Below are 25,214 nucleotides of genomic sequence, written 5' to 3' on the forward strand. Positions count from 1 at the left end.
ATAAAAAATACTAAAAACAGTAATAATAATAAAAACTATAATGCTATCTCAGTGATACTAAAATAATGCATCCAAACATGCATGAACACATTTATTAGAAACTTATTTTCAGTCAGCATGCTTGTACATAAGCATGTGTTTCTTTGGCCAACTAATGCAATTATGCTCTTCGTTCAAATGTAGCCATTTAACCACATGATGGCGCGCTCTACCCACTTTTATTGATCATATCTGGATACTTACAGCTTGTCTTTTCCCTTCAAAACCTTCATATTTAGTCTCTGGGGTTGTCTGAGTTTAGCAAAGACTGGATGTATAATTCTGCTCGTGCATTCATCAGATGATAGACTAATATTAAACAGATTAGGTGGCCAATCTGGTAGAGTGGCTTATGTCTAATAACTCCTGATGATGCAGGTTTTTATCTGAAGTAAAGCTGCATGTAAACTCAATCCTTCAGTCTTTATGTCTGTGCATTTCTATATGCAATGTTTGCATGGTTCCCTCGTGACATGTCAAGTCCTTGAAGATTTATGTCCAGAAAAAAAAAGCATAAGATGCTCATATTTAACAATTTCCTTCACATTTCTAGGCCTAGAGATTAGATATCTCCAGGTTTTCCATCACCGTGAGAATCCAGCACATAAACGCATGGTTTACACAGCTATGCATTTCTTAGCAGACATAAATATACAACTTTACAGTACAAAACGTAAGATATTAAAATACGTAAACAGAGTATAAATATATACAACAAGTAAACTAGGTTTTCAAATCTAATTAACCAGAATATTAAAGTCAAATATCTTCTATGCTATAGATAAAAATGATTTCCCATCAGGTTTATTACGTGGTATTTAAAATATGATATAAATCTGATCTAGCTAGATAAATATATATTCGTGTGTCTTGACTCTTGCAGCGCTCGAGCTGCTTCAAACCCAGAGCGCGCGGACATTATTCTCCACCGCGCGACGAGTCAACATATCAGCAGGCGCAGCAAAACCATCCCAAACTCGCTCGAAATAGCGTTAAAAATACAAAACTCCGCTTCCTTGAACTGTTCTTATCGTCTGATTGACAAAATGGGGTCTTTCGCGTCGAGCTCCGCCATTTTGTGGCAGAATAACTTGAGAGGGGTGCGTGTAATGGTTGAATGTAGTCACCCCGTGTCGTTTATATCCGCCCGGCGCTTATTACAAGGGACCGGGAGTAAATTACGGTCCATCTGCCGCAACAAAGCGCAGATTGTGGGGTTTTGTCACAGACTGCAAGGCTTTTGGTCATGCATTTTCATAAGGCACTATGCAATATATAGAATATGGCAAAACTCAGTAGTTCAAATGACACGTGACTATGTTTTAATAACAAATATTGAAAATATATTAATTTAAACTTCTTTCTCATAGTTATTTGTGTGGGACAGAAAACACCTAAAGCGTACTTATGCACTATTCCATTATGTTTTGTAGTATAAATCATAGATTTGCAGTGACACGTTCGACCGATCCAGATACATTGATTTTTGAATGATTTTCAACTTGACATAATTCACTATAATAATCAACGAATATTCAGAGATATGTGTATAACTTGCTGTTGTAGATGCACACGCTCAACATGCGCTCAAGGGTTTGCAGACTGTTCCAAAAATAGCAGATGGCCCATAGAAAGAGTCGCTAATGCTGCATCTATGTATATCTATGATAGATAGTGCAAGTAGTGCATCATCCGGGTATTTAAAGTGTACTTTTTTCTTTTTGAAATTTTCAGTGAAGCATTACTTGCACTATTTATACTGCAAAACCTCAGAATAGTGCATAAGTAAGCAATTTGGGATGCACCAAAAATAACCTTATGTATTCATACACTACATGGTTGAGTACATAGTGTATAATTTGTCGTTTGGGGCGCAGTCACTGTTTGAATTTTATTCTTTTTAGCTAGTGTAAGCTGTCAGCTCCCTTCCCCCAACCAACGCTCATGACAGGCTTCCGTTTTTTAACGGTCTGGAGGAGTTTCGCGACACCCCCTTCGCTCCGGCGAGCTCCGTCTATTGTTCATGAGCGGCGCTGTGGCGGTTGCAGTACCGACGTTTGCCTGCTGGGGGGCGCCGCGGAGCCGCGCGGCCTCGGGTCTTTTTGTCTGAACTGGATCCCTCTGCTGCTTCACAGTGTGCGCGATTAAACCGGAGCCGCGTCCGTCCCGCACTGTCAAAAAACCCACTCCAAACCCCAACACAGGCGCAGCCGGTACCGTTGTTTTCCCGTGCAGCCATGAGCGGTGCCGCGGTGCCGTTGGACTGAGCTCGCTCGGGTTTGTGGGCTGCTCGGGCTGCCGTTGGAGCGGGTTTCTCCACTCTCATCCTCCGTCGTTTCTTTAACTTTTCAAACACGCAGCCGCGCCGGAGCGGAGCGGACCGGAGCATGGGATCCCCGGACTCTTAGGAACCGAATCTGAGCCGGGGGTTTGACCGAATTTCAGCGAAACGATGGCGAACTCGACGGGGAAAAACCTCCCCGTGCAGCGGAGGAAAGGACAGGCTTTCCTGGACGAGCTGCGGCAATTTCACCACAGCAGAGGGTGAGCGGGAATTTCGCTCTTATTATAACTTGGGTGACCCGCGCTGGGCGCGTGAGGGGTCCGGACGGGGCTCAATTGGGCTGTTTTTCTCCACAGATCTCCGTTTAAAAAGGTTCCCGTGGTGGGTGGGAAGGAGCTGGACCTGGGCACTCTGTATATGAGAGTGGTGTCTTTAGGGGGCTTCGCGAAGGTAAGTTCCTCACACACACTAAACTTAACATTTCTCATCACACACACTCTTCCAACTCCACTCCTCGGCTCGGTTCGGTGCATCGGCCTGTGTAAGTGTATGTATGTGAGAGAGTGAGTGTATGTATGTACGTGTGTGTGTGTGTGTGTGTGTGTGTACGTATACTGGCCCCACACACACTTTCACACACACTCACTTCAAAATTACCGGGCGGCTTTTACATCGATTACCCGTACCGAGGCTGAGGCACCGAACCCCGTCCGGACCCGCCGTGTACATCAGCGGCTTTCTCTCTCCCGTGTGGCGGAGGATTGAGCGACTGTAGGCCGCACTCAGGCCTGTGTGTTCCTCGATGTAAATACAGCCGCAAACCGCGTCAGATCCGCGGTCCAGACGCGGGGGTTCGGAGGGGTTCTTCTCGGAGCACCTTGTTTCCCTGCTACTGGGTTGATTTATTCATTTCACATGGAAAAGTGTAAGTTAGCCGGAGTGCTAATGGGAGTTAGCATGCACACACACACACACACAGACAGACAGACACTCTCTCACACACACACGGTCCTGCATCTGAACCGAACCCCTCTCACCTGTCTCATCACCCTACAGGTGTCCGACAAGAACCAGTGGGCCGAACTGAGCGAGGATTTCAACTTCCCCAGGAGTTGCTCGAATGCTGCTTTTGTTTTGAAACAGTACTACCTTCGGTGAGTCTTTCTTATTCAGTTTCTCTCTCTGATCAGCTCCAGCACATGTGCTCAATGTTTACAGGCGCTTCTCTGCTCTGATGCACTCAAACATGCGGCTCGGTTCTGACTCGAAAGCGTGTGTTTTGGAGGATCGTATGTCTGTGTTGCTGATTGCATAAAGCTGACTTTTGACAGTGTTTTTAATATCAGCTCATGTTGTGTTGCTAATGCATCTTTATGTGGAAAATACAGTTTAAATCAGGGAGTTTTACAGTGATAAATGGTTCTTCTGGACATCTAAAAGGATGCATTGCATTGAAGTACTTTGCTTTAATGGCAGGTTCTGTATATTTCAATAATGGAGACAACTCCGTAATAGGATGTAGTTTAGATGGTTTTTATACAGTTTAGTTTCAGCTTTTTTGCCCTGTATAAAATGCTGTAATGCAACATTTATTGTATTTTAATGTAAATGGATTTTAATATCTAAATAAAGGATTTCCAGTGTTTAGATGGCTATTTTGGACTTGGGTCGCTTTTAAGGATGCATCTGTCATTTGCATTGGTCTATAGGAGTCTTTTGTTGTGAAGGCAGTTTTTTGTGATTTGATATTTAGTATTTTTAAGCTTCACAACATGCATGTGCTGATTCTTGTATATTCAAATATGAGATGAAAACTGTAAATGAGGCCTTAGTTTGTCACCACTTATTGATTTCTACACACGGGTCTCTATAAATGTTTCAATGCAACATTCCTTGTGTTTTAATACGGAAGGATTTTTAAGTTTAAATCAGGGAGTTTGAGTTATTTGGACTTGTATTTGGGTCACTTTTAAGGATGCATCTGTCATTTGCATTGGTCTATAGGAGTCTTTTGTTTTGTAGGCAGAGTTTTGTCTTTTATCTGGTTTAAGTATTTATTAGAAATTGTATAACATGCATGAGCTGCGTCCTGTATTTTTAAATAAGGGACAGTACACTTTACAATGGTGGATGATTGTTTTGGATCTGTGCTGGTTTGTTCAGACTTCAACTGTCACTTTATTTTGCAATACAACGTGTTTTGTGCTTTCTAGGTTGATGTTTCAAGATTTTTTTTATTCGTCATACACAATTATACAGAGTTACCAGCAGTGAAATGTAAGTGTGTTTGTAAATGTGGTTAATGGTGTTTTACAGCATGCATACGGTTGATTCGTGTGTAAACCACTAAAAACTTTCACCAGCTGTAACACATGCAAAATCTTCCTGTTTTTATATATTTGTAGTATCAGCAGTGAGTAGCGTACGGCCGTAGCACTGCTGTCTGTTCTACAGTGAGTGCGGCTGCTGGTTTTCCACGTGCTTTTCTCTCTAGTTTAGTAGGTTATGGGGGGGTGAGACAGACAGACTTGGCAGCAGGGAGCGTTTAGGCTGTGTGGGCCGTGAGAAGGAGACGTACACCTGCCATGCAGTGGACTAATCGTAATTACCATTCTGCAAAGTGTCTTTTACCATCCTCACAATCATTGCAAGAGAGGTTGTTTGTCGGCGACGAGAGCTCAGAACGACGAGGGATGCAAAACGCTGTTCTCCTGTGTGTCTTCCTCATGAGAGCGGCGTACGGACAGAATTAGTGCTCCACGGAGAGATTGCGTGAGCTTTAACTGGTTTTATTTTCAGCATATGCATATTTTTATTAGGCATGCTCTCTTTGGGTTTTATTTTCATAATCAAAGGTCTTAGTGCTGCTCAATTCTGATGTAACGCCAGTTGTTTTTGGAAACCTGGAGAGGTTTGTGTCCTGTTAAGGTGTATCCGTCTCTCAGGGAGTTTGAAGCGATTGGTGGAAGCGAAGCCAGTGAGTTTAGACAGACATGATCGCTCGGAGGAAACCAGTACTTGTGATAAAGAAATTTTTTTTTGCAACACCAAACGAGAGAGAATCTCTGGATGTTTTTTTTTGCAGTATTACATATTATGCCTGTTTGTTCGACTATATATCAGACTATATTACACTCAAAACTAGTAACATGATTTGAGTTGCAGGTGGATCAGAAAGGATGGTGGAATGTTTTAAATACAGATGTACTTTACAAAGATTGTTTTTCGGCGTTCAAGGTTTACCTCGGGAGCATCCCGTGCACATCAAACGAGGGAAAAGTCCTGCAGGTCTTTCCACAGCCGAAGGGATTCAGAAGATCTTGCTTTAGCAGGATCCTCATTTCTGTCGGATCTCACTTAGTCCGATTCACTCGCACCACGTAGACCGAGAAACGCTCGCTGGCTCCAAAACGTCTCCGCTAACACTAGTGTGAGTCTTCAGACAAAAATGAAGGATTTCATTTGCACTTGTTTGATGGATTGCAGGTGTCTCCATTAGGACACCATTGTGTAGTCTAACTCTTATCAGTCACGCCGAAAAGAGGAATTCGGTTGTGTTTACACCGTCGCAGCTGAGGAAGAGCTGGCGAGGGATTTGAACTTGGGTCTTTGGGTTTGTGGTGTGATGAGCTTACCGCTGAACCGCTCAGCACTGATCGGAGCATGTGAAATGAGTCATTTAAATGTGGCATCTGCAGTCAGGCACTCCGTCTGCCAACTAAAGAGGGGAGAGCAGCTAAACATGTCAATGTCTTAATTGGCAAATGGTCAGTTATTAAGGACAGGGCAGCTGTATTTTTTATGCACAGCGTAACGGAGCATGCGTTCTAGTTTTCTGAGGCTAATTTGTATTAACTCTGATTCATTTTAGCAAATCAGTTGATTGTGTTCATTTGACTCGTAATATAAATATAGTAACATTTTGCATGCTTATATATTTTTTGAAATGTTTGGTAATGCTTTGTTTTAGTGTCCTTGTTACATCTAATATCAGTAAAGTATGCAAAATCACAAGTAACTAACCCTAAACCAAAGCCTAACCCTGTAGTAAGCACGTGGTGTTAATCAATATAACTCGGTACTTAATTGTGTAATTATACTGTACCAAAGAACACCTTGAAATAACAGATGTTTTAGTAAAACTTGTTTATTGCTGTTCTAATAAGCATCAAATGTCTCTCCCAAACAAAGTTATATCTAGTTAATTGATTTGTAAATGCATTGTGAATGTTTATTTGCAGATTGAACATCACTAACTCTTTAAATTGCATGCAAATTAACCTTGAATGCAATTTGTCTGAACGCATAGAATATAATTTCATTCTTCTGTTCATTTATGAGTAAAGCCGTCCAAGCTGTTGCTGGTCTCAGATCTGTTTTTGGTCGGTCTGCTCTCACCTTATTGAGTGTTCATTTTGCGTGTAAATATGTAGACTCTCATGGACATGTTATGGAGACGTATTCATGTTGTAAATCCTGTTAATTTATTCTAGGTTATCCCCAAACCTACACCACTTTAGTTAGGTTTTTACTGTAATATTGAGAAGCTGCATTGCGTATATTCTGTTTTGAAGATGTTTGTTGAATAACTGTTGTCTCGGGTCCTATTTGATTTTCTCCTAGTCACAGTCCATATATATTCAGCAGCTCCTGCAGGTTAAACTTGACCTTTTTCTTCTGTGTCTCCAGTAGAGGGCAGTAATTCTCTGTCTGGACCTCAGTCACGTGAGCACTGACTGGATGCCATAGTTCCTCATGTCAGCTTCATTTCTGTATTTACATACCCGGTTTGCTGTGTTTTTTACCTTTTATGTTTATGAAAGAAAAGAAAGGTTGTTGGAGAGCTGCCTTCAACATCTGTTTGTATTTGAGTCCTGCTGAAGATCTTAATTAGCTGGTTCAGGTGTATCTGATTAGTGCTGGAGCTAAACTTTGCAAGAAAGGTAGACCTCCAGAAACACAACTAGGTGCCCCTGACTTAAATTGTACATAATAAACCTGATGCTTTCAGAAGGTCCTCATTTAGTGTCTCGAGAAACATCAGCCTGTAATCAGGTGGTGAATATAACGTTGATATACAATTTAAAGGGATAGTTCACCCAAAAATGGAAATTGTCGTTATTTACTAACCTTAATGTCGTTCCAAACGTTTTTGACTTAAATGTTATGTTGGTAACCAATCAGTTTAATTTCCTATTGACTTCCATTATATGTGCAAAAAAATACAGTGAAACTTAAAGGGAACTGAAACCATTTTGTAACCAACATTTGTCAAAATATTTTCTTTTTGTGTTCCATGGAGAAGAAAAAGTCATACAGGTTTGGAAGCATGTGAGGGTGAGAAAATAACATAGATTTAATGATCCCTTTAATTGCAGCAAACACGTTTTTACATATCAACTTAAAATTCTCAAATATTTAATAAATGAAACTGACATTTGAAAAGGGAGAGCATTTCTCAGTTATCTTGTTCGGTGATATCAACTATCACTAATTAAAATCCTACAATTGCGCAGTCCAGTGAGCGAATGTCTGTCCGCGCTGTGTGTGTCCAGTACAGTGTGTTTTTTTTCTAGTGTTTATGGTGTGCAGATAGCTATTTATAGTGTTTGTATTGTAGCACGTGGGAGGTGTGTGTGTAAGCGAAAGCTCATTCAGTTGAGGGAACCACTCATGAGTCATACTCACCCGGAGCAGGACTGTGAATATTACTATTAGACTCACAATACGCTTGATCCCTGATTCTCTGGAATAAACAGCTTGTGCTTTCTGACAGTCTTTCAGTATGTGAGGTTACAGAGCTGTGTGAGATGGTAAAGTATGCAGTTACCTAGTTTTAAGTGTTTTTAATGGGGTTTTAATCAAGTGTGTATTATGTTGCTGCGTGTTTATATGAAGCAAATCCATCATTAAGGCTTTTTTAAAGTTAAACCGTCACTTCTGGCTAAGATGCCGTTCTTTGTCTCATTTAGATTGTTTACTATGTATGGTTATCATATTGGCAGTCATCGCTTCTACTCTAAATATGTTTTATTGGCATCAATGTATACAATAATATTATAACCGCTCGATCTTTTAAACAGGTGCTCAATAAATGTGCCTGGATGTTTAAATCTTCGTGTCTCTTAAATTTCCCCTGGGATCATGAGCGTATATCCATCTGTCTGTCATTGTGTGTGCTGATGTCTTTTTCTGGTCTCTGCAGCTATCTAGAGAAGTATGAAAAGGTGCATCACTTTGGAGAGGAGGATGAAGAGGAGCAGCCGGGGAATCCTAAACATTTGCTTCCGATTGGTGCAATACCCACGTCATACAACTACCAGCAACACACTGTATCAGGTACAGATGAGCCCAGTCTGCTTCTCTGACACACACACACACACACACACACAGCTAGCTCAAAGGGTTAGTGTGCGCTGGAGCTGCACCTGTGAAAACTCTTAATGCCATGAAGGAAATAGTACTCCTGCCACTGCACTCCTTTCAGAGAGACAGATGATATTTCCCTTTACATAAGGGTTGAGGTAGGTTTTAGTCTGACTATATGAGGACATGAACACGTGAACTTCATCTCCAGAGCTGCTCTGAGAGTCACTTCACCAGCCCTTCACAATTTGATTAAACTATCAGCAGATACACACAAACTCTTCCTGACAACCTGCCAAAATAAGTCATTTAATTTGAATGACTTTTGAATGACCTTTCATTTGACAAGCATTACTTTTGTATAGTAGATTGTACTTCTCAAAGTAATAATAAGATAATAAAAAAAAAGAGTATTAATTATAATTAATAAAGCATTATTTTCTGACGGGATATCACACAATAACAAATTTTTCGTCCATGTTTTAAATTTAACAATCAACCTCTGATGTGCTGCACTTTATTTGCTAAAAAGGAATAGGTTGTTTGCAAACGCGTAATTCTGATGACGCGCGAAATGCAGCTGGAGGGCAGGAAGTAATTTTTTCTCCATAGGAATCAGTAGCAGAAACTCATGATGCCTGTGTTTTGCGTTATGAATGCTCAAATTGGTCAAATGGAGAAAACACAAGGAGATTTTATCGTGTACGAAAATGTGTTGCTCATAAGGAAGGGAAAAAATCAAGAAATTGACTGAAAAACGCAGGAAAAAGTGGCTTTTAAACCTGCTTCTGCGGTCGGGAGGAGCCAATCGGATAATGCTGGTGTGTGCAAATTGTTAATATAAGTTATAATAATATATTAATAAAGATATATATATAAATAGATACGAACTGTCCCAGTCCGAATTCACTAAACGCCACACGTAGACACGATGTAAATAAGATTATTTGCAGTTCAGAGAGCTTCACTGATAAGGAACCGAAACAGCATTAGTGATTACATGGAAGCGCTATTTGCTCGTTTTCTAGGCTATAATCAAATCAGAATTTAAATAAAAGCTGTGTTACGTCCTGCTAACAGGACCCACGGCCAAAAATCGGTCCTCTTTATAACATAAGGATCACGTAACATTGTGTTTTTCTGTTTATACCTTTCTATTGTTATAGCACCTAAACCAGTACAGTACGGACTTCTACGGAGAGCTCATCCGTTCTCTTTTCAGTCACTCCTGACACTTTGCTGCATGCAGGGTTTGTTGGTCCTAGCAGCACGTAAAGCAAAACTTATTGAAATTCTGAATTGTTTACAGCCTAGACGGCGAGTAAATGCCGCTTCTATATAATCACTAAAAAGCGGTCACTCACTTCAATTTATTGCAATCTCACAATGTTCCGTTATAATCGATGAAGCTCTCTGAACTGCAAATAATATCTTATTTACATCGTGTCTACGTGTGGCATTTAGCATTGAGTGACTTCTGACTGTCTCACGCTGAATGCTGGAGGTGGCAGCCTTGGATTATCTATTTATATCTGTATTAATATCTTAATATTATAGCTTATATTAACAATTTGCACACACCCCAGCATTCTCCGATCGGCTCCTCCGGACCGCAGATGCAGGTTTACAAGCCACTTTTTCCTGCGTTTTTCAGTCAATTTCTTGACTTTTCCTTCCTTGAGCAACACATTTTCGTACACTATAAAATCTCCTTGTGTTTTCTCCATTTGAGAATTCATAAACAACGCAAAACACAGGCATCTTGCGTTTCTGCTCCTGATTCCTATGGAGAAAAAATTAGTTCTTGCCCTCCAGCTGCATTTTGCGCCACGGTAATGACGTCATGTGAATTTGTTTTGTGAGAATAATATTAAATAAGTTAAATTGTGTACGGTTCATCTGAAGAGTTGTAATTAAGACTGTTTTAAATGTTATTGTTCTTGAGTTTGCCATGAATATAGTCTTTGCTGATGTGGTAAAAAAGGTAAATAATGAAAGGTTAATGCATTAATTTTGAATTTACCAGTTTTTTTGTCATAATACATTTGTATTAAATCATAAAGCGCAGAATTCAGAAAAAAAACGACGAGACAATTTCTGAAAAAATACAACTTTTCATAGGGAATTTGTTTTTAACTTTTACATTTTATGAATTAAATTGAGACTTTTTTGATATAAAGGTTGCACTATTTTAGAGTATGTGCACTTATAATGTACTTATCTAATAAAATACTGAGTAATATAAGGTAACTACACTGGGATAAGAATATGTTAAGAGGTAAGTTTAGGGTTGGTACCTATTTATTACCCAGTTGCAGTACTTCAGTATGTAAGTAAGTATGTGTAAGATACACATACGATATATAAGTATGTACATGCAGAACAGGATTGTAAAATAAAATGCAATCAATATTTCATTGGACCAAACCCCTAACTTCCATATGCTGATGTAGATCTTTTTGGGGGAAGTGAAGTTTACATATGTGGTCTGAACAACTAGATGTATTCACACTTGGCCTTGTTTTGTATGAGTCTCAAGCCACCTCCAAGACACATGGCCAATTACGGCTTACAGTTTCTTCAGGAAATCTCTAGAAATATAAAACAATTTATCTTTTGCTCATCCTTTGTTTGACAGACTATCTCCGCCAAAGCTATGGGCTGTCGACGGATTTCGTCCCTCCATCTGATTACAACAAACTGGTGCTGTCTCTCCTGTCTGGGCTCCCGAACGAAGTGGACTTTGCCATTAATGTGTGCACGCTCCTGTCCAACGAGAGCAAACACGCCATGCAGCTAGAAAAAGAGCCCAAACTCGTCACGCTGCTGCTGGCACACGCGGGAGTCTTCGACGACTGTACGTTTAATACTGCGGTTACTAGGGTATTTGCACTTCGGGACTGCATGGGTATGCTAACGTTACATATGTTTGTCTTTCAGCATTAGGCAGCTTTTCTGCTCTATTTGGGACAGACTGGCAGGAGAAAACGTCACGAGATTTTGTGAGGGTAAGAAAAGATGTCAGCTTGCATTTCTTGCATGGTATCTGTTCTTGTGGTCTTAACTCTTATTTTTATTTTAGTTTTGGAAAGATGTCATTGAAGACAATGAAGTCAAAGATCTCATCTCAGACAAGAGCTGCACACCTCAAAGTATGTGGTTGTTTACGTCCCGGCTACTCTCCTTTGATGTGGTGAAGACGCTCAATGAAGTGTAGTTTCGATTAGTCGATGTGTTTTAACCGAGCATTACTTCACACTAAGCATGCATTGTATAATTTGTTCAGTTGGATTAGAGACGAGGGGCGTCTGCACTCCTCTCTTCCACCCGGCACGTGCCGTAGGCATCGGAGACGTCGAGGGTCAGCGGGTGTTGCAGGTGGCAATGATTCTGAGGAACTTGTCCTTCGAGGAGGCCAACATCAAACTCCTGGCAGCTAATCGCACATGTCTGCGCTTCCTCTTACTGTGTGCACACTGCACCTTCGTGCATCTGCGGCAGCTGGGTCTCGACACGCTCGGCAACGTCGCCGGAGAGGTTAGAGTCAACATCTACATCGGTATAGAGTGCTGCAATTATGACATTTTTGTCAGCCAATATGTAAGTTTACATCAGTTTCTTTTACAAAAAACCCAACAGGATTTTTCCATTGGCCTTTGGATTATTGTAGAAAATAAGCTCTGGTAACAACAAATTTTCATGATTCTTTGACATTTTGCGGTTTAAGATCTCTTAGGAAACTGTATTACTGTATTACACCGTCAAATCTGAATCCATTTTAGAGTCTCTCTTAAGCAAACATAGATTGTTACATAGCTCTTTTACGTTATTTCAACTCGTTACTCGCCATGTTAATAGCCAAAGAAGCCGACATGACGTTAAAACACCAACTAACCATGTTTAATGATGTTTTGTTCATCATGATAATCTTAACAAATGAAACACAACTTAAGGCCAAATCGGCAGAAGTAAAAAAGCCACACACATACACTATAAACAAGCTGCACCATCATCACATGACTTCAGTATCAATACCATTAAACTTTCTTTTAATTTTCAATGATTTAGAATAGTTTGCCAGAGCGCAATTATAAAGTGGAATAGCAAGTAGATGAATTTGCCTGTTTGGCATGATGACATTTAATTTCTCAAACGGCCTCTGCAGTCTCATTTAGATGCTTGTTAGCTATTTCAAGAAAAGTAAAAGCTTTAAAAAAAAAAATCACAAACCGGGAATTGCTGATACATTTTATGTCACAGAATGAAATTTCTAAATCTTGAGCTTTGGTTCACCACAAACCTTAATTCAAGCATTTAACCAAAAACCCAGTCAAATAACCCACTGACTTCAAAACCAGAAGTGCTAAAATATAAATGTTATCCATGCAGCACTCTATAAGCTTCATGTCTGGATCTGTTGGTCATTTGTATCTTTTGTTAAATTTCTCTGTTCTTTTTCAGCTTCAGTTGGATCCAGTTGATTTCCGAACAACGCATCTGATGTTTCACACCATCACGAAGTGTTTGTTGTCACGGGATCGTTTTCTCAAAATGAGGGGTAAGCGTCTTTTAGGGTGAACTGTTCATACCATTAAACCTGGTTGCTCTTTTGTGACTAACTTTCTCAGTTGCACGAGCACATAATTTGGTCGCAATTTTGTTTTTGCTACAACATGGGATTAATCAGTGCATGCTGCTTAACTTTTGTCATACATCATAGTTATATGGTAACGAAAGTGGTTAACATTCAACCCATTCTTTTTCATCAGTTGTATTATTTGTGATTTGTATTTTGTGAATGGGAGCTCCTCTTTTGCTGTTCTAAGCCGGGCTTCGGGTGCTTTCGAATTTGCGATCTTGTCACGTTTTACAAGAAAAGATAATTGTCTGTTTTGCTTATATCTATACACCTTTCAGTTTTAAGACTAAAACAAAAGATAGATTCTGTGAGCACGTTTACATGCTTGTTCTTAAGCCGATTATGCTAAATAAGCCAGAAACGCACGTGGTCATGTAAACGCGGTAACCCATTTTCTTTTATTGGAGTAAGGTCATAAATGGCTTAAGCATAAACTGGTCATACCAGGTAGATTTTTGCCTCTTACTCCGATTTCACGCGGCATGTAAACGCAGTAACCCGCTTTCTGTTGGCTTATTGAAGTGCGCATGTGTGATGTGTGACAGGAATGCCTAGTTAGTGCAGATTAACGTCTCGCAATAAAGAAAGAAGGAAATATATCACAAAAGCAGACTTTTTCATGACTCGGGAAATTATAAAAATGTGTTCTCATCTCGTGCAGAAGTTGAAGTGGTTCAGTCACAATGCTGCATTATAACTGCATGAGAGGATAATATATGAGCTGTAAGTTTCCCGCTGACATGTTGCAAGCTTAATTTAACATCACAACTGACAAATGTATAATTGACAAATAACCTGATTTATTAATGAAGTCATGTAAACACAGCTTACTTGCATTGTCAGGTTATTGATGTGCATGTAAACGTGCTCATTGTTATTCTTAATTAAAAAGCACAATGTCAATAAAACAGTAGGCTACAATGACGAACTTGCCAAAACTTAACAAACCCAAATAACAAAACTTAACAAAAACGAATAAGATAAGGCATGGCATACACCTAGTAAATTAATTACAGACTAATAAATTACAGAACGTGTAGCGCAAATTGCAGAATCAAATAAATGAATTTTTTTTTTTAAAGAAAGCCTCCATAGTGTGACGTGAGGTAAACAGCAAAGATAACAAGGTTTTCAAAAAGAAAAGTAAAACTAAACTGCCTGACGGTGACAGGACTTGCATATTTTTTCCACAAGAATACCGACATGTTCACCTTCTTTGGTTTAAGAAGCGGTCTTTTACTTTACTTTAGCTTGAAAACCAAATCCTCCGTCCGCCATCGCCTCAATTTTTGCCACGTGCACCTTCGTGCTCGTACTGAAGTAACGACTTACCCTAAGCCTAAGTATAAACCAGACTCTACTGCTACAATGAGCTGTTGGCTGTGCAGCGCGTGCTGTTTGGAGCAGACGCTTTGGAGCAGCGCAAACCATGCACTCGCACAAATGCGAGTGAAATTTTAACTCACACATTCTCAAAAATTGGTTGCAGTCTAGAGCCCTGCGTTAAACCTTGTTGCTAATTATAACCATTGCATCCTGCAGCCATGGAAATTCTCGGGAACCTGAGCAAAGTGGAGGATAACGGCGTTCTGATCTGCGAGTATGTGGATCAGGAGTCGTACCGAGAAGTCATCGCCCTCCTGACGCTGCCGGACATCATTCTGGTCATCTCCGCGCTCGAGGTCCTGTACCAGCTGGCTGAGCTCGGGGAGATCACGTGCTCTAAAATCTCCTCCGTGGAGAGAAGCATAGGTATATGTTCACGTATAGGTCAACGATTTCCTCCCTCCAAAATCACAAATTTATTTTGATGTTTCAGCCGAATTTTTTGGCACCACTAACCATCAGGAACAGTGAACTGACACGGTTTACATGTGTGCATGTCAGATCTTCTAGTGCGGTTGGTGTCGGTGGACCTGCACACGTTCGGACCGGATGCCCTGACGGCAGTAAAACTCATCGAGCATCAGGCCTCGAGCAGTCAGGTCTCAGAGGTTCGGCCGCAGCTTGTCGAGCACGTTCCCCCACCTACACAAGGCACTCCTGGTGCTGGTAAGTGGCCTGTGTATCTGCTATGTACTTTCTCTTTTAATAACCGACGAGAGTAAATGATTTACACACAATGCAGGATAGGATAGATGCAAAATGCAGTAACGCTTTATTTTACGGTGTCCTTGTTATACATTACATGTACTTACTATAGCAATATACTGTGCATAATTACATGCAACTAACCATAAACCAACCCCTCATCCTGACCTTATAGTATGTAACCAATCTTACATATGCAGGTTTTACTTTTACCACCAAAAAGCCAATGTGTTGAAATGGAAAAGGAGTTTATGTAATTTGTATTTACAGTGTGTTTGGGTTTGTTTCTTTGTAGTGAACAGGGTTCCTGTGCAGTCTACGCCTCCACCTGGGATTGTAGAAGTAGATGGAGAGAAATTCACAACTCAGTGGTAAGATTTTCATCTTTCCTTCTTGCATTTCTCAAATCTGTTATGTTTTCTAGTGTTTTATGAATGCTTTCTGCTCTTGTTAGGCTAAATGCTCATTTTGAGGTTCATCAAGATGGTTCGGTCTCTCGCTCCGAGATGTACTCTGAATATCTGGCGACCTGCAGCAAAATGGCGCGGGGTGGCGTGTTAACATCCAATAATTTCTACAAATGCCTGAGGTGAGATCAATGGAACTGTTGGGCAGATGCTGTGAAGTTGTATTTGTGCTGTCCCAAATGTTGAATGCTGAAACTCACCACTCAAACACATTATCAACGCCGTGCTTGTGTGTTTCTCAGGACGCTGTTTCCTAATCACACGGTGAAGCGTGTGGAGGACACACGGCTGAGTGGACAGGCTCAAATCCATGTGGTTGGTGTGCGGAAGAGGCCGATTCCTCTTCCAGTCCAGCTTTATTATCAGCAGCAGCAGCAGGCCAGTCCTGCACCAGTTCCCAAACATGAAGCTCCCTCAGAAACCCCTCAGCCCCAGTCAGGTAGAGATGCTGTTTTATTATTGGTCCAAGAACTCTCATTCTAGCAATTCAGAAAGATGTTCTTGGGTTTAAGCTTTTTAAACCCTGGTTAAAAACCCATTTTAACTGGTTTAAATTCTTTGTACTTATTATAAACGGAATCTAGCGCTGCTTTTAACACCCTGGTTTATGAAAGGCCATTTTCACAAACTATGAATTGTGGTGCGAAAACTATACAGTGTGAAAATGTTGAAGTTGTAATGTTATAGCGAGTTGTTTAGAAAGAGACAACCTATCATAAACTGCTTCAGTCCTAACCTCATTAAATATTCATTCACTTTGTACAGAAAGAAAGTTTCACACAATTTTTTCCCCCCAGTGTCTTAAGGACTTAAAACAGTTTCAGAAGACTTCAGACAACAATTTAAGTTTATTACCCTCGTAAATATATAAATAAGAACATTAACCTAGAGCCCTAAGAATCCCCCCCCAAAAAATCTATTTTAGTTTTTCCCAAATTCTGTTTTCATTTTTCTGAATTCCATTTGAACTAAATTAATAAATATTTATTAATAAAAATTAATAATCAAAAATGATGTCAGATCAGTTGAATTCATAAAATGTTAACAATTTAACAAAACAACAACAGAATATCCAGATTCTTTGTTTTATGATTAAAAGCTCTTCAATAGCAGAATATAAATAATAGGACACTTGTAAAAGGAGAAACACAATTTAACATAGCCATAGAAGCTGACATGGCATTAACAAAGAAAAGAATAAAAAAGACGTTAGTCCATATCTTGCCATATTTTGATTTAGCCAAATTCTGTTATACAGCCAATTCCATTTTTATGACTGGAATCTGCAATTCCTCCCATGATTTCTGCATCATGAAAATCATAAGACCCTAGTTAACCCCATTGTGCAGTGCTGAACTTGGAACACCAGATTTAATTTGCCCATGTGTATAAAATAAAACAAAAGCCCATGCAGTGTTTAATGCGATAAGCCAGTTGCATTTATAGCTGATTTGTTCTTTCTTGTTTGTCCATGCAGCGCTGCCTCCTGGTGTGGGAGGGCAGCTTGTCCGGGCACCAGCACCAAGCCTTACTGCCGGCCAGGCAGCACCACAGGTGGCCTTCACCATGCATGGAACGTCGCACGCCAACGCTCCCAGTGCTCCTGCGCCAGCCCCGACTGTTCCTCGACTCCCCATGAACCCGCCAGGCCAAGCTACACTTCCTCCTCCATGCCCTCCAGCCACCGCCCCAGTTCCCATACGACCCAATGACATTCTCAAAACGGCCATGATCCAGAGCTCCATCCCCACGGCCACCGCTGCGCCTGCTGTTCCCAACCACAGCAGCTTGCCTACCCAGCAGCCTGTGCTCCATCACGCTCCCATTACACTGATCCAGCAGGGGCCGCCACCCCAGGGACACATTTTTACTGGTCGAATGCAAGGTGTTTGTCCTCCGGTGGCCCAACAGCGCCTGCAAGCCCCTCAGGGACAGCAAGGCGCCCCTTCCCAAGAGGCTGTGGTGCTCGCGCCGCCTCAGTATGTCAGTGCACCTTGCACTTCGCTGATGGCAGGAGGGCAGGTCATGACTGTCTCAAGCGTGACTAGCAACCGTGTCGCGTTTCAAAATATTGCCCCCAAACCTGCACCGCAAGCACAGTCGCCACAGCCTCAACCTCAACAACCGCAACAGCAAAGCTTAGTCATCGTCAGTCAGAATCAACAAACCAACACCGCATTCGCCCCAGCCATCCATCAAATCGTGCTGACCAATCCCAGTCCCCAAACCATCCAACCGCAGCCCACACAGTCTCCCGCTTCCCCAAATGCTTCCCCTGTGCAGCAAGCCCCGCCCAACACAGTCAGCCACATGCTGTCCGTCAAGCGGCAGTTTCAGCAGACTCCGCCACCTCCTCCACCCCCAGCCCAACCTACCTCCACAGAATCCAGTCTGATCAAACAGTTACTGCTTCCGAAACGCGGTCCTTCCACCCCAGGCGGAAAACTCATACTCCCTGCTCCGCAAGTTCCCGCTCCTGCGAGCACGAGGGCGCCAAGCCCACAAGTCGTATACCAGGTGACCAACAGCGGTCCGATGCCGTCTCAACCTCAGTTGAGCGTGCAACTTATGCAGAGCCCCTTGCAGGGGACCGGTGCCGTTCCCATCTCCATCCTCCCAGGGCAGATCATCTCCACCCCTGGCACCCTTCTGCAGGCTACGCCCAGCAACCAAGTTACCTTCACAGTAGTGCCAAACTCTGGCTTCCCCGGCCAGGGAGCGCAAACCCCTCCCACAATCGGCCTGCAGTTGACTCCGCCTCTGCCAATTGCAGGAGCCACGCCCATTCCACCTTTCCGAGGTGACAAAATCATCTGCCAAAAGGAGGAGGAGGCCAAGGATGCCACGGGGCTGCACATCCACGAGCGCAAGATCGAGGTCATGGAGAACAACTCCGTCACCGACGGTTCGGCCAAAGCCAGTAATGGTGAATCTGCAGAGGTGGATGGACCTGCGGCAAAGCTGCTCAACGGGAGGAAGTTTGACTCGAGTCTACCTCCATACCACTCAGGGAACAGCCAAGCAGAGGCGCTAAACGGCCCTGCGGCGCAAGGCGGTGACAGCGGCAGCCCTGGGAAGCAGACGCCCTCTGACCCTAAAAAGCTAATGGTAAACGGGGTGTGCGACTTTGACCGATCGGACGCTACCCATCCGAGCAAAAACATTCCAAATCACAAGGCTTCCAAACACATGGGGAACGGCGAGTTGTTGTCGCCTCAGAAAGCGCACGGGGCTTTGGGCCTCACGGACTCTCTTGCTGCTCCTCAGCAGGACACTGCCAAAGCAGAGCAGGCCGAGCGCCTGGCCAACGGGCCCAGCCACGGCGCTGAGATCTCCAACGGCCCCAACTCAGAGACATTGGGCCTGAGGCAACAGCACCCACCTCATAACCACTCCCCACCTCCGCCCGTTTCCGAGCCGCCGCTGCCTCCCGCTAACGGCACCTCGGAGAGCCGGCCGCTGAAGAGACCGCTGGAGGACGGGGACAGAGGTACCTCCGGAATCCCAACCAAAATGGGCGTACGGATAGTAACCATCAGCGACCCCAACAATGCTGGTAACAGCTCCACCATGGTGGCCGTGCCGGCGGGCGCAGACCCAAGCACAGTAGCAAAAGTAGCAATAGAGAATGCAGCGCAGCAGAGACCTAGTGTGCCCTCGCCGCTTCCTGAAACCAATGCTCAGGTAATGCATTTTTGACAGAATTGTGCCTTTACAACCTAATGCTTGTTTTTTATAATAACTCTGTAGACAAAACCATTGTTTTTTTCATGCACTGGTCAATGAGATTATAGGCTACTTTGCTTCCATAACTTGTCTTCTTCCAAAATACATCCAAAAAGCATCCAAAATACACATTTAAGTGTTTATTTTATTACACTGTATCTATTTACATCTGTTGATTACAGTTACAATACATATCTTTAAAGGCTGTGAGTGTTATTCAGCACTTACACCGACCTGATTATATTATAATGGTTTTTAAGGTGGGGGTTGTTCATTATAACATTTGCTTGGTTTATTTAGTTTTCTTTCTGTCTGTTGATAGTTTATTAGATTAATGTAAATTGGATTAATATAGATTAATTGAGTGATAGAAAGAGCAATTCAAAATACTCTCTGTGGAGACCTTTATCTCTGTCAACAGATTGAAATAAGTATTTTATCCAGTGTATAGATTTCATTGCTAGAGCATTTTGCAAATTTGTGCTTATTTAAATTATTTATCATTTGTATATTTAATGTTTCAGAAAACTTGTTGCACAAAACAGTTGTCTTGCTGCGTGCACTGTGATTATTTAACTGGTGAAATATGATATCTGTAAATGTTTGCCCTGTTCCAGCTGTAGTGTCTTAATCAGAAACAAGTTTAGTTACTTATTGATTTTTTTGATATGCTTGTTAGATGTTCATTTATTTGATGTGAACCGGGAACTGACATCAATTATTCAGCCAGGATATTCCAAGGAATCTCAAAAATTCCTGTAATGCCAGTGAGATTTTTTTCCACGTTACATAAATGAGAACTTGCATGTGAAACAATGCAACATCATCTTCATGCAATAATATCATGCAACAATTATTTTATAGTAAATCTTAGTTTTTCTGTTTTTGGGCTGAAAAACATTCTTGCTCTTAATAAATTTTAAAAAGATGCATAAATCCAACACACTACTCAAACTTGCATAATAGTGAAATTATTTGCAACGTTTCGATTAGTCAGTTTTCCTCAGGCTTACAAAATATACAGAAGTATCAGCAAATGTAAAAACAACTCATTTAAGAGCTGTTAATAATGGCAAAGGCCACACCTGCGATTGAGAATCAAAATGAGAAATAATCGTAAAATAATCAAAGAAAACAAATATAATTCTAGACCCAAATCAAGTACCCAGTTTGAATAATTAAGAGATATTTATACATTTTATTTTGAATTTAATTGCAAGAAAAAAATGATGCATCTGTGAAATTCAGCGTTTTTATTTCTTGCATTTACTGTAAAAAAAAAAAAAAGCAAATTCACAACATGCTTGTCATTTTATAAACTTAAATTTGTCTTCTACAAAACTCACTGATTATTCATGTGTGCAGCAGCCTGTGTCAGTGCAGACTCCGCCTCCAGTGGATCCGGCTACACAGGGAACCAATCAGAGTTCTCCAGCACCCGCCCTCTCTCCAGATCAAGCACGGAAACCTGGACAGAACTTCAGATGTCTGTGGCAGGCATGCAAACGGTGAGAACGCATGTGATGTGCTTGGCTTTATAGATGCCTGTCTTGAGAAGGATGGTTCATGCTAACTTTAACGTGTTGTTTCAGGTGGTTTGACACGCCGTCACAGGTGTTTTACCATGCAGCTACCTATCATGGCAGTAAAGACGCGTACCCAGGGCAGTGCCAGTGGGAGGGCTGTGAACCGTTTCCTCGCCAGAGACTATCCTTCATCACGCACCTGCAGGCAAGATCCCATCTTTCTCTCTTTCTATTGATGCAGTCATAATGACATCTATCCCTGCTTGCTGTATATATGTGTGTGTTTGACTAATCAGTGTGTGTTTTGCAGGATAAGCACTGCTCGAGGGAAGCGCTCTTAGCCGCACTCAAACTGGAGGAGCAAACGCAAGGCAGCAACCCCAACACTTCCAAGTGTGTATGATTTCTTTAGCTCATGCTGGTTTAAGGTAGTAGATGATTGATGGAGATTGTGACGGTGTTGATGTGCAGGTCTCCTCCAGCGGCGGTCAGCAGTCCTCCACCTCCCAGACCACAGAAAGCGCTCGTCAACCACCCCAGTGCAGCTCTGATGGCTTTACGTAGGGGCTCGCGAAACCTGGTGTTCAGGGACTTCACAGTCAGTATTATTACATCATGCCAAATCAATGACATATGTGCTGGTGTTAGATGTGTAAAGCTTGAAACGTTGTCCCCCCCCCCCTTTTCAGGACGATAAAGAGGGACCAATGACCAAACACATTAGACTAACTGCTGCCTTAACGTTAAAGAGCATCGCCAAGTACTCTGATTGTGGGCGGAAGTAAGTAAAGTGTGTTTTTTTTTTTTCAGATTTGTGGCATAAAATCAATCATTTATGCCAAAAGGGAATATTTATTCTTTTTAGTACTGTCAAGAACATTTTTGGGGTCATATTTCAAGTGATAAAAATATTAAACTGTTTTTATTCTTCTAATATTAATAGTAATGTTATAGCCTATATTTACTGTAAAGTATTTAAATATCATTAAATATTTAGATAATTTCATCGTTTTTTTTTTTTTGTTTTTTTTAGTACAGTACAAAAATTCTACATTGCATTAATTTAAAACTAAAGAACTTTTTTTCTGTAAAGAAATGGATCCATTTATGTAAGATATTAATGTGAGCAATTTTTACCTGTCAAATTTAACAATGCAAATAATATCTTTATGTAATTATTGACATTTTTATATTTTTCAAACATTGTCAAGAACATTGTTGGGTCATATCTCAGTTTAAAATATAAAGAAAGGTATAAGAAATCAGATTTATTATTCCAATATCAAAATAGAAATATAATTTGATTATAATATTTATAAGAATTTTATTGGAGTACAGACTACAGTACAAAAGTTTCTGCCCTGCATTAATGAAAATCAGTATCATTTCTACAATTTCATTTTTTTTTTACAAATTAAAAAAAAAAAATCTATAAAATTGATGTTTCCGTAAGAATAATGTAGGAAATGTTTAATTTGATTAAGGTTATTATTAATTAGTAGTAGTAATTATTAATAGTGTTATTGTTGTTGTTAATGTAAGTAAATATTTTTTTTATTTTGGGGTGAAATGTGACTTTGGCATTTACCTGTTCCAGCATGAAAAAGACTAAATCAAGCTAGTAGACTTCATAAATGTAATCAGTGTCTGTTTTGTTGTGTGTTTGTGTTCAGATTGGTAAGGCGGCATGAAAATCATCTCTCTGTGCTGGCGCTGAGCACTATGGAGGTCTCCACTACGCTCGCGAAATGCCTTTACGAACTCACGCGCTCTCTGCAGGCCTGAGCTCAGCTCAACCCAAAAAACAACCTTCGGAAGGAGACGAGAAGCCCATTTCCCCATTCTGCTGCCACACAGGTCGCCAGCATCATTGGGTCGTCTCCCTAAACCCCCTCCCACACCCCTCTCTCTCTCTCCATTCCACCACCTCCCTTACAAACTGCCACGGGTCTTCCACCAGCCACTCAGAAACCAGCGCCCATTTCACTCTTCTAACCGCCTCTTCACGCCTGGCCCGACGAGCACATTTTTATAGTCCCAGAGGAGCGTGGGGGGGATTCTGTGGGCGGGGCAAGTGGACAACGGTGCGGGGCGGCAGAGGTGTGGCTAGATTTTGTTTTTTCTTTATAACTTGATAGCTTGGTTTTCTTACTTGAGCCGATTATATTTTCACTTATTTATTATTGAAATAAATACCAATACGAGTAAATGAGAAAAAAAAAAATTGTGTAAATATTTGTGAATAGATATCAAATTAAATCCCCCTCCTTCATGCCGCTGCTGCCCACTGTTATCAGAAGCATTACGTTAGTAGGTTCAGACTCACGTTTTTTATTTCAACCCCTGGTTACTCATTTGAGATGTGATTCTATACTCAGCAGTGGATGAATGTACTTAAACCCTGTAAATATTCTGCGAAGGTACTGATGCTGTAAAGTTTTGGGAGGGCTGGAGGAGGGCTACAGGTTTTTCTTTGTGGAACTGTGATTGTTTTTTTTGTTTTTCTCCCCTTTTTTGTACTATTATAACTTGTAGAACTCATTTTGCTGGCTGAAAGAGTATGAAATAATATATCATATGTCATTTTGTAGAAGAGACAAACATATTGAAGGTATTCCCCTCAACCTGTATTCACTGTAAGCGTCAAGAGTACGAGCCCGACCGCCCGTACTTGATTCTTTTTGTATTTGTAAATTGGTTTAAATACATGGAGTTTTATACAGGTTTTCTCCTGTGTTCTTTGCTTTCTGTGCAGGTATGATATTTTCCTCCAGATCTTTTTTCTATCTTAATATAGTGTGGGATTTTATTGTACTATTTTGCGTTTTTTTTTTTCTTTGATCCATTCTTACGACCACGCCACATTCCGGCTCCCGGACCCCAGGCTGTCCTCTCTGCTGTGTGTTGTGTAACATTTATTACTGCCTGTTGTGTTAGCATCCCAGCGGGGTCACGACCCCTTCCCCCCACCCCCTCACCATTTCTGCAGTGTCTGTAGGGTGTGCGATGATACATATATCTAACAGTCTGATATAGATTGGCTTCATTTACTTTGGTGACTGTTTATAGTTTTTAAATAAAAGACTGAACATTTTTGACATACTGTTGACATGCCTTTATTTCCTTGGGGACCCCCAGTCATCTGGATTGAAATGTTTCAGGTGTGTTTGATTAGGGTGGCTTGGTGACTTTTATTATGCATATAGAGAAATTGGTGTGCAGACTAGAGCTACACATATATATTTATAAGAATTTTATTGGAGTACAGACTAGAGATCCTTATTTTGTAACAAAACTAAGCTATTTCCTGTGAATGTGTGAGACTTCTGACTCTTATAAAGTGTTTATAATTAAAACAATAATATAAATGATTCTATCCTCCTTACCTCATTAATGTGACTGAAACTGCTAGATCTGTTGCTTTTTTGTTCTAAATCAAAGATTTGTTGAAAAACTATTTAATCTCAGCCTCACAAATGACTGACCTCCTTGAATTCTCCTTTTATTTATTTATATAGTCAATGATTAAATTTGAATAGCGCACTATAATAATAGGACTTTTATGGTAGAAACTGAAGTGCAGTTCTACTTCCGCTTCACTACAAGGCATAAGCGTCGATCTCAGCAGGAATAAAATTAAAGAAATGATGTACAGCCTATTTGCAGATACTCCCAAGGGATAATACCTACTGATTCTCTAATGCAGTTGCATGCATCGTTGTGTAATTAAGGCTTTTAAACGCGCTGCTGGAGAGTTATTTAATAGACTTGGATTTATTACAAAGGATGCTGATGGACCTAAGTGAGAATGAAAAGTTTAAAATAGGTGAGCATTTTTCATTTCAGAATTATGCTGGACTAAATTTACAAAAATGCATTATATACCAGCACTATTTTATAGAAGTAATCACTGTAAACCTGTACATTATTACTGTATTTTATACTAGCGACTGTACTGGAGAGCATCACTTAACCTTTTCTCCTTCTGTGTCTTGCTTTCAGAACCAGAAGCACCTGAAGACACCCTCTGATGAAACATCACCCTCACAATGAGTCTCTTCTCTGGGTTTGGCAAG

General features: G+C 41.0%; 1 protein-coding gene across 2 annotated transcripts; it reads left to right on the forward strand.

Moving 5' to 3' along the window:
• Positions 1 to 2,127: 2,127 nt before the first annotated feature.
• LOC306861184 (AT-rich interactive domain-containing protein 2-like) lies at positions 2,128 to 24,244 on the forward strand. 2 transcript variants are annotated; one of them, XM_079403319.1, is made up of 21 exons: positions 2,128 to 2,583; positions 2,680 to 2,773; positions 3,380 to 3,477; positions 8,529 to 8,662; positions 11,328 to 11,546; positions 11,630 to 11,697; positions 11,772 to 11,841; positions 11,976 to 12,226; positions 13,151 to 13,247; positions 14,871 to 15,080; positions 15,216 to 15,380; positions 15,715 to 15,790; positions 15,874 to 16,008; positions 16,129 to 16,325; positions 17,364 to 19,570; positions 20,978 to 21,120; positions 21,205 to 21,343; positions 21,449 to 21,531; positions 21,610 to 21,736; positions 21,828 to 21,919; positions 22,812 to 24,244. In XM_079403319.1, the coding sequence occupies exons 1-21, from the start codon at positions 2,492 to 2,494 to the stop codon at positions 22,921 to 22,923; spliced, it is 4,809 nt and encodes a 1,602-aa protein (XP_079259445.1). In that variant the 5' UTR covers positions 2,128 to 2,491; the 3' UTR covers positions 22,924 to 24,244. The 2 variants fall into 2 exon arrangements, with proteins under 2 accessions (XP_079259445.1, XP_079259446.1); XM_079403320.1 differs by having other exon boundaries at positions 2,165 to 2,583; positions 20,981 to 21,120; positions 22,812 to 24,243.
• Positions 24,245 to 25,214: the final 970 nt, after the last annotated feature.

The sequence above is a fragment of the Barbus barbus genome (assembly GCF_936440315.1).
Source record: "Barbus barbus genome assembly, chromosome: 42".
Classification (NCBI taxonomy): Eukaryota; Metazoa; Chordata; class Actinopteri; order Cypriniformes; family Cyprinidae; genus Barbus; species Barbus barbus.

Excerpts from the sequence above, each read along its gene's own strand:
- LOC306861184 (XM_079403319.1), top strand. The coding sequence starts at position 2,492 with ATGGCGAACTCGACGGGGAAAAACCTCCCCGTGCAGCGGAGGAAAGGA. Across the intron at positions 15,381-15,714 it reads ACAAGGCACTCCTGGTGCTG|TGAACAGGGTTCCTGTGCAG; the intron begins GTAAGTGGCCTG and ends GTTTCTTTGTAG. Across the intron at positions 21,737-21,827 it reads TGGTGTTCAGGGACTTCACA|GACGATAAAGAGGGACCAAT; the intron begins GTCAGTATTATT and ends CCCCCTTTTCAG.